The sequence below is a fragment of the Dendroctonus ponderosae genome, unplaced genomic scaffold (genome assembly GCF_020466585.1).
Source record: "Dendroctonus ponderosae isolate FM_Combo_2020 unplaced genomic scaffold, Dpon_F_20191213v2 Dpon_F_20191213_6, whole genome shotgun sequence".
In the NCBI taxonomy this organism is placed as follows: Eukaryota; Metazoa; Arthropoda; class Insecta; order Coleoptera; family Curculionidae; genus Dendroctonus; species Dendroctonus ponderosae.
This window is the reverse complement of record NW_026018814.1, coordinates 918,742-928,516: the sequence shown is the minus strand read 5'-3', so window position 1 is coordinate 928,516 and position 9,775 is coordinate 918,742. Positions and strand designations below refer to the sequence as shown.

Here is a 9,775-nt window from a genome sequence, read left to right as displayed (position 1 = left end):
TAAGCGTTCAAGCAAACCACTTCTGAAGATGCAAGCCACTCGTGCTTGCGAAACGTCAGGAAGAAATTCTACCGAACGACGGCCTAAAAACCCATCAGTTTCAAGGAATGGCCTCCAAAGTATATCTGTTTTGATAACTTGGAAATGTCTGCTCATATACATTCAGCATGTTTTTGTTACTTCCAGGGCCAATATTACCAAGGCCGACTGTTCGCTGGAAAAGGAGCTGGATCAAGTGAGAATTTCCCTGCAAATCATGAACCAGTTTTCACTTCGGTTCCTTTGTTGCAGGCCGCTGAAGGCACCGGATTGGCTTTCATCGTCTTCACTGAGGCGATTGTTAAACTGCCATTGGCTCCCTTCTGGGCCATTCTGTTCTTCGTTATGCTGCTCTCGTTGGGCATTGGCTCTCAGATTGGGATGCTCGAAGGCATGTTGTGCACCATTTTCGATATTGAGATTTTAAAGCGCGTTAGCAAGCAGTACATTACAGGTATGTGAATTGGCTCTTGGAATAGTCTTGGTCAACCATAGGCTTCATTCCATGTGATTTCAGGCACAGTTTGCCTGATTTGCTTCTCTATCGGCATAATCTTCACAACTGGTGCCGGAGAATATTGGCTGACAATGTTCGATTCTTTCGCTGGCACCATTGGCCTGATCGTTCTCGCTTTGATGGAAATGATCGCTGTAATGTACGTGTACGGCCACGAAAGGTTTACCAAAGACATTTACGAAATGACTGGCACTAAACCCGGGCTTTACTGGCAGGTTACTTGGAGGTTTTTAGCACCGGGAATAATGATTGTTATTCTGGTTTCCTCCATTATTTCAATGGTGATTACCCATCCGGAATACTCCACATGGAGCGCTGAAAAGGTGGGTTTGACCACTCACATCGTGAGTAGGAGGGTTTTTTGAGCTGCTGGGTGATTTCAGGGCGCCACTGTAAAAACGCCCTATCCAGGCTGGGTGCTGGTCATAGCAGGCGCTATGGTTTTGGCAGGCATTCTGCCCATTCCCATAGTGTTCCTTTTGCGCCGATACCAAATCCTGAAGATGGACATTAACATCCACGAGGGCTCGATCCGAAGAATCGATACGACTGTATCGACCAAGGAAATGATCACCGATGTGGACGTGAGTATTCTGCATTCATTCGCTTGGAGTTAGCTGTCCAATGACGCTCGATGTATAGCTTTTATTTGAGAAATACTCGCAATGTTTGGTTGAAATTGAGAAAGAAAGTTGAAAGTGCAAGTAGAAGTAGCTTGGGAAAAGGAAACAGAAAATGCTGCCAAAGTTGCGCCTGAAAAATTTCGCTACGATTTGCAACGTTTCGGTTAGTAGCATCTTCACCCGATTTCAGGCCTTGTCTGTTTATTCCAGTCGAATTCAATTGAATTTCAACCAATCACAGTACATGCTTTATTGGTGTAAGCTTGCCTATGTGTACCTAAACTTGCYCCTAACAACCTTYGCGAATCAAATTTTMAATTTTTTAGGAAATTTTCGAAATCGTCGAATATTCGACTTTGGGCAGAAAGACCGATTGGGTCGATAGCCTTTTTTTGTAGGAAATAAAGATTATTTATATATATCGACTTTAAACCCAAGCGTCTGAYATTTATGTGCAAGATTTCACTGAAAGGACAATTTTTACATAAACARTGTTCCTGGGTTTCAGTCATTTATTTAGAATATCACAATTTAGTCCTTAAAACGTTTCGGTGTTTTTCCACCATCATCAGTTTGTTCGTGTAGGCAGTTTTTGCTACGCGTTTTTTTGGACTCTACGCAAGTCCAAAAAAACTCGCGTAGCAAAAACTGCCTACCCGAACAAACTGATGATGGTGGAAAAACACCGAAACGTTTTATTTATTTAGACTAGCGTAGAGTCCAAAAACTTGCGTAGCAACAACTGCCTACGCGAACAAACTGATGATGGTGGAAGAACACCGAAACGTTTTAACGACTAAATTGTGATATTCTAAATAAATGACTGAAACCCAGGAACGTTGTTGATGTTAAATTCGAAACACAGTCAGTAAAACCTACATGATGAAAGAATAATATCCAAACTGAGACAAAATTTTAAGTTTCACTCGATATTTGCACTTCTAAATAGAGCTTCAACTGGTTTTTCAAAAAATTGGTAATTTTTCAAAACGTCTCTTTGACCGAGAAATTTTAACTTCAGGTGCGTTTCAGAAATGGAAACGCAAATGTGCAACTTGAAAATTCGACTTTGATCTGGTTAAAACATAAAATTCGTGCTTTGAGCTGGAAAATTTGACTGAAAATTTAAGTGGATGTTTAAGGTTCAAGACTTTGAGCATGAAACCCGAACTTCAACCACGAACTTTTCTAATCAAACCCCAAATTTGTCTCAAAAAATACGATTTATTCGGGCAATTCTCGCTTCAGTCTTCAAACGTAGGCACAAATTTCGAGTTTAACTCAATATTTGCTTACCTAAAACTGCGAGACCCAAAACATTACATTTATTTGTGAATATGAAATGCGAGGTTGGTCTACAAATGTAGAGTAAAAATTCAAATTTTACGTGCATTTTCGAAAAAAAATTGCGACTTTGCGCTCGAATTTCCAACTTGAAATTAATTTTCCAACTTCCAACCTGCAAATCCGACAGGAATCTAGAAATTCTTACTTTAAAATAAAAAACTGCAGTTGATTTAAAAATTTTAACTCAGATTGGGAACCTCGAACTTAAATCTCAAAATTTCACCGGTAAGTGCGTGTTTACACCTTGAGCAGAAAATTCCATCTTCTACCTCAAACTTTCCAATTCAATCAGGCCCCTGATGACGACTAGTTTATACCCTCGAAACATGTTGGCTTTGCGATGACTGTGCGTTTTTTCGCCAAACTTCCATTCGACAACTCCACTTTTTTCTAGTACTGTCGCTTTTACCACCTGAGTGGGAGTTAATTACGTAAAAGAAAAAACGACTCTATTCAATGAAAAGTAAAAACATACTAATAAAGGCCTTTGATGAAATGCCGCTCACGTTTCATTAGACGATGGAAAATGACAATTCTTTGCCCGACAAAAATAACGAAGTTAGAAATTAATATCGAATATAAGCATGCAAGTGGTAAACATAGAAAACTACCCCGTTAGCCAGGCTTGATCCAGTTTTAACCAAAATTAATTTATTGCAAATCAGGAACAATTAACCAGCCCCGAAGGCCCCTGCATCACGGCTTCCAACACGCTCAAAAATAAATTCACTATCGGAGACTTTGAGGTCTAATGTAAGTAATAGAAAATTGCAGTCCCGATTCGGAAAATGAGAAGAAAATCCCCAGTTGCCATAAAATCGATTTTCTCCCATTTGAGGAATCGGGACGCTAAATACCTTTAGTCGCATTGCTTCTGTCTGTAGTCATTGTTTAACTGTTTTTTAATAAATACGAAAACCTTTTTTGGGGCGAATGTACTGAGTTTTTCCTCACTAAGTCGCACGCACACTTTTTCTCCCTAAGCTGCAACTAACAGTGTAAAATATGGGGAAAGTTGTCAACTTTATGCAGGGTGTTTGCCGAGGTATGCGAAAGCTACCTACGTGTACAGGGTGTTTCATTTTCATAAAAGCCGAATGTTGCAAAACCCCGCAAAACTAATAGTCCTGAAAACTGCCCATATTTCCCTTAGCTCAAAAATATGCTAATTAGGGCTTTTTCCAGTGGTCGAAATGGGTGCTTCACCTTGTAAATTCTCTATTCAGTGCTCTGTCTAGGGGTGCATAAATCAGGGAGCTGGCTCCATTAGTTTCTATAATATCAGCAAAAAACTGGCAAAATGTTTGAAATTATGCTGTTATTTTGCCCCGTTTGGCACAATTTACAAACCAATCTCCACGACGCCCTAAAATCCCGAAAAGCTTGGCAGTCTCAGATAATTTTCCTAATAATCAGACGAGTGATCCAGACCTGATCCCTTGGGACTTTCCTACATGTAAAACACTTTATACATTTTTTACCTCAGCCGACACCCTGGGCAAGCCCCACTTTAAACCCTCTTAAAGTGATCAATTGACTTATTTTTCGCAAACTTTTTTAAGCTCGACGAGGAGGACGACAATGGGCCCTTGTCAATATATGGAGAATCGTCGTCCTCTGATGAAGAAGGGCCGCCGCTTAGCGTCGCTTATGGCCGCAACTTTCGCATGAAAGTCATCAGAGAGTAGGGAGATGTCTTAACATTATTCATGAAAAACGTTCTGTTATTTTCGAAACGTTCCGCAATCGAACGTTTCGATCGTATTGCCCAGGTTTAGTTGCAGGGTGACATCAGGGAGGCACTGGAGGCAGTTATTCAGATTTACCGCCAGAATTATGTCCTCAAGAAGGTCCTCCTCTAGTGCTCTAGATATAGGCAAGGACAGACGGTGTGTGATGTTCTGCTCTTGTTATGGCAATCAGGGAATTGCTCACGTTCCACTTCTTTATATGAGCGCAACTGGGTGGAGAAATCGGTGATAGTAATTCTAGGATCGGTTCCATGTCACCTTGCATGTTATCTATTTTTCTATGTCCGAAAATGTGATAATATTTGTAGGAAAGTATCAGTTTTGTTCCCATTCACTTCAAATGTTTAGAGCTTTGTACAAAACAAAGGGGTTTCTATTTCTGCAGCCAACTCGTTTTCTGGGGCGTTGCACCTCATTATTATGCCAATATTTAATAAATAGATAAGTACATAAAGTGAATATTTACAAGGAAATATGACGGTAAGGTCTAGTTGTGTCTGTCTCAGGCCTTATAAGTCTTGTGATTATTAGTGATTAACAAATTTAATGAACGTTTTTACTTATTTAGGGTCACATTGAGGATATTTTTCACAAGATTTTGCTCTTGGTAATTTTAAGTAAATAGTAACACAACAGGGAAGGTACGGGAAAAAATATTGATGTTTTTTTTCGTTCCAATCACTTTGAGCCGCCCGGTATACTGGAACTGTTGCTGTAATCATTGTTTTCGAAACACAGTCAATTTGAAACTAATGGTTTTTTAGGCCGTCGTTCGGTGGAATTTCTTCCTGACGTTTCGCAAGCACGAGTGGCTTGCATCTTCAGAAGTGGTTTCCTTGAACGCTTACACTGTTCCGATGCGATTCCTCGGGCGCCGTCCGTATTTATGCACCGCTTGCATCTACAATAATATGCTTATCTAATGGAAAGTCTCCTTTACTTAGATTTTCAAAATTTAAATTTCAAAAAATTTCAAAATTTGCCATGAGCTAGTGGAAGCTACGATCGCGCCTTTTGCTACCGTTTTTTGAGTGAATTTCCCTTTTTGAAAAGTGGTATAAAACAGCATTGTTGCAGAAGAAACCTCTAGAAAAGCTGTTGCCATGGGGATTTTCTGTGAGGCGAGCATATATTTATCTGCGCACGCGAGCTTGATGTTTTTCCAGATAACCAAAAAACGAAATTTTCACTTACCGAGAGATCAATCTTCAATCAAAGCAGCTTGAATGGATATCTTCTTCATGTTTTCCATTAACCACCACTACATATATTCTTTAAAGACAGGAGATCTGGATGGTGAACTGAACTGCATCACTACACTATAACGTTAAACATGTAAAAGGGCACCGAAAAACCGCCGATTTTCCACAAAAACTGAATCTAGAACCGAAAATCTCGCTTATAGTTGCAAAGTTTCACTTGCTGAGGAGAAAGTTGGTTGCAAAAAGGCCCTTTTCCAACAACAACCGGAAACACGCAATTAATATCGCATAATCAACAGCGCCTTAGTTTGTATCCAAGTCGTTTCCATAGTGACTGATACTTTGCTGCGCCCTGTCGGCGTACGTTGAAGTGACATTGAAAATTTTAGTGGTCATTGAACGGTTGCTATGGAAGCAAGAGTTTTGATTGGTTCATTGGGTCCGGATCCATTTGCCGCATAAATGCGCCAAATTCAAAATGCTCTGTTCTGATCAAAAGGGCTTCAACTGCAGGTTTTTTGCGCTATTCATACCACTAGATTTAGGCAATTTAATGCTTATCATGTAATTTTCTCTTCGTTTCTATGAATGATTGCGTTCCTAACAACCGATTTCTATTCTTAAATCTTCGTATGTATATTAACATCGCTGTCCGATTAGACTGTTCCGATCACGATTAGTGTAAGCGTTAAACCCAACCACTTCTGAAGATGCAAGCCACTCCTGCTTGCGAAACGTCAAGAAGAAATTCTGCCGAACGACGGCCTAAAAACCCATTAGCTTCAAGGAATGGCCTCGAAAGGATATCTATTTTCACAGTCAATTTGTTTGTAAGCATTTAATGAAAGGTCGATTAACAAAGCGCGGAATTTTTACGTTCAAACTCTTCTATCCAGCAGTTTGTTAATCGACTGTAAGACATCTCTTGCCAAGGCCTTCCACCGTAAAGTGGATGGGCCAAGTTTGTTTAAATTTAGCATTAGTTGATTGATAAACAATGTTCTTCGTAGCTGTGTGTAAATAGTGTACATACTATATTAATGTCCGATGTTAGTTTTCGAATTAGCCTTAAGCGTCCCACTGGACTTAGAGCTGATTTAGAGAGCATTTTCAGGTATTACTTTAGTTTTAAGTTAAGTTTTTAAGGAAGATTTTGCGTTTTTTTCAAGGAAGAAACGAAGATTTCCTTGTTTAGAGAACCACTTGACAATACATCTTAGATCGAACCATAAGTCAGGTACTTTTTAAGACTGTAAACGATTCTATGGCGGTATAGTGAGAGCATTTTTTGGTCATTGATTTACTCTAGTTTGATTCTGTGTTAGTTCAGAAAAATCAAAAGTGATTTGTGTTTAGACATAGCGATACCCGAGTTAAATCGATGTTTGAGCTATTTTTTGAAAATTGATGTGAATAGACCTAAGAAAATTGCTCATCAGTCTAGCGAAGCAAACCACAACTATTCGGTGTAACTGTTTGGTTTCCCGTTGCCATTTTGCAAATGCAGAGCAAATTTGAGTTGAGTTGAAACCTTTGCCTGAAATGTTACAAACACTTGAACAATATTGAGGTTCACACTGTATTTTTTGAGTTGTCGACAGATCATATGTTGCATATGTAATATAGAAAGAATAATAAATGACATACTTAAACAGCTAAAAGTGTTTCCTTGAATGAACATAAATATTCGAAAATTGATACTAAAATGAGGGGATTCTTTAAGTGGAAACATTTCGAGAAAGTCGGTTGTAATTTAGGCGAAGCCACCAAAAAGTGTTTTACACGGGTTTGGTAAATCAACGAAATCGGCTCCAATTGAGCCACAGAACGGGTTTTTACACCATAGAATCGCCTGGAAAATGTGTGCAGTTTCCACACTAAAAGCCAAATTTTCAGGAAAACAAAAACATTTAAGCGGCTGATTGCAACATTGCGAAATTGGCGCAAACAAGACGCAGCTGTTTCCCTCGTATCTCAAAAACCTTTTAAGTTTCAAAGCCAACTGATAGAGATTTAACGAGACGATTTTACTAAGTGAAACTTTAGTTAGAGAATTGTTGCAGTTTTCACCCAAAATGAAGATTTCCAAGTCAATTTGAAATTTTGGCAAAGCAACAAAACATTTCGTTTTCGGCTCATATATGCGGTGACTATTTTCCTGCCACTGGATGGAGGATTAAAAATCCCATTTATGAAATGGCACTGAACTGAGAAAAAGTGGCAGATTTCCCACTAGAAGCGAAAATTTCAAGAAAACGATTAAATTTATGCGATGATTCCAAAATTGAGAAATTGGGCCTAAGAAGACGCAGTCTTCTTGCTCGCCTCAAAGCCTTTTGACCCATAAACCCCGTTTTTCTACCAATCGATACATAATTAAAGCCAGAATTCACTGCAGTTTTTTATTGCCAAATGGGAGCAAGATTTTTGCCAAAATTTCATACATTTGCCAGCTTTATGTCTCAAAAAAACATAGATATTGATAAATTTTGGCAGTTTTCACACAAAATCGCGTCAATTGCAAAATAACTACTGCTTCAGCGCGGTTTTGCGATGACTGATGTGATCGCCCCATCAACCCCTCCTGAAGATGCCAGTCATTCGAACTGGCGAAACATCAGCCGGAAATTCGCTTCCACATCATAAAAGCGCGAAAAACTCTTCAAAATCAAACAAAAGTTTTTTGCTATTAATCAACGTCAATAATTTTTCAAAGTTCGCGTGAGTTTTCCGAAAGCAAACAGTGCGAGGATTTTTGCAACACAAACCCGATAAATTTCAGGCATTTGTGATTAATTCATATTTGCTTTATTTAATTTTTTAAAGTCCGGCCCTTCTGTTCGGGTTTCCGATTGGTCAAAACGCTCAAGGTGCAAATGTTTCATGCGACCTTCCATGTGCTTAGAAGGGATGTTCAAAAAGTTCCCAGATGAAATGCCCAGGCAGTCGCGCATGTTGGAAAAATTGAATTGGATAAATATTGTCAAGGGTACGAGGATGAACAGTCTATGCGGCGTCCGGCTCGAAACATCGCGCGTTTACACAAAAAAATACAATTTTTGAGTGATAGATGTGAGTTTTTTATGTAACCGTTCATGGGTGAAGTTTAGTAAGTTTCGGTTAGTTGTTGGTGCGGATTTAGTCGTTCTCGTTAAACGCTCTTAAGGTCAGTGGTTTATTATGCAATTTTACGTAGTTTCGGGCCTAATTTTCGATGCAATTTGGCCGGTGACAACTATTTGCAGTCTTAGGCATTCTGCAAGTTTCACTCACTTGATAGAGCCGGAAATGCGTATACAATTTAGTCATTTTAGTCACCTATAAATGTTTTAAATACGAATTTGTTTTGAGTGAAAATGCCTACAGAATCAGAACTTTTTATACAAATTCTCTGCATTTGAACATTTCTCGTTAACAATCACACGGACATTGGTCTATGGGAGACTGGAAAATCAGCAAAATTGATCTTTTTCAGTTTAAATATCGCTGAATTAATTAATGGCTTTTCGGTGCGTCTCTTGAAAAGCGTCTATGTGCAGCTTTTAGTTAAAAATTATTAAGCAGTCCAATTTCCCCTTCTAGTTTCACCATTTTCTTCAGCCAAAAAGCCGCTGGTTAAAGATTAAGAGGAAGCAAAAACGCATCTTTCATATTAACCAGGGTGTGCACACTGAACGTATTTGGCCGAAGACGTTTTCGAGGGCCGCATCGGGTTTAAAGCCTCAAAATTGCCAATTCCATTAGGAATTTTCAGAAAACCAGTAGCTTCCTGGAAAGCCCATTTGCTTTCGAAACTTTTATGTCTCTTGAACTTTGTTTGCGAAACGCGACGTTTCGGAGAAAAATGCCAACATTTGATCGATTGCATATGGCGGTTCGCCTGTAAAGTCTTACAGTTTTCCGGCGTTGGTACTAAATAACGAATTTTACTTTTCAATCTTTGAAGGCTTTTCAAACAGTCACACTTTCGTTTAGCTTCTTTCATAGATCCTGCGAACTACATTACAAGCTTTCAGCTTGGACGTTTCGGCGAGACAACAGCGCCATCATCAGATTTAAAATTCATACAAACTCATAATTGGTAAACATTACATTCTTTTAGGTCTTTGCCTTCTTGAAACCTTAAATTTGTCTCTTTGAAACATCGTTTATTTCATTACGTTTCGGCGAGACAACAGCGCCATCATCAGATTTAAATTTTACACAAACTCATGATTGGTAAAAATCAACGTTCTTTTAGGTCTTTGCCTTCTTGAAACCTTAAATTTGTCTGTCGAGAGACAAATTTACGGTTTC

General features: G+C 39.0%; 1 protein-coding gene and 1 long non-coding RNA gene across 3 annotated transcripts in view; one reads left to right on the top strand and one right to left on the bottom strand.

Moving 5' to 3' along the window:
* LOC109536476 (sodium- and chloride-dependent transporter XTRP3) overlaps positions 1-4,735 on the top strand; it is a 10,630-nt gene extending 5,895 nt beyond the window's left edge. Inside the window, exons 6-11 of one of the 2 annotated variants that reach the window (XM_019902709.2) lie at positions 187-235; positions 292-493; positions 557-879; positions 940-1,140; positions 3,192-3,279; positions 4,089-4,173. In XM_019902709.2, the coding sequence (XP_019758268.1) occupies positions 187-235; positions 292-493; positions 557-879; positions 940-1,140; positions 3,192-3,278 (862 nt within the window). In that variant the 3' untranslated portion in view covers position 3,279; positions 4,089-4,173. Of the gene's footprint in view, positions 1-186; positions 236-291; positions 494-556; positions 880-939; positions 1,141-3,191; positions 3,280-4,088 lie in introns of both variants that reach the window. The other variant, XM_019902708.2, reaches the window with a different exon arrangement.
* An 84-nt stretch (positions 4,736-4,819) lies between these two features.
* On the bottom strand, positions 4,820-5,795 carry LOC125504910. The gene is made up of 2 exons (XR_007281792.1): positions 5,472-5,795; positions 4,820-5,178 (listed from the first exon to the last, which is right to left on the bottom strand). It is a non-coding gene; the product is annotated as an uncharacterized LOC125504910 (long non-coding RNA).
* Between the last annotated feature and the right edge of the window lie 3,980 nt (positions 5,796-9,775).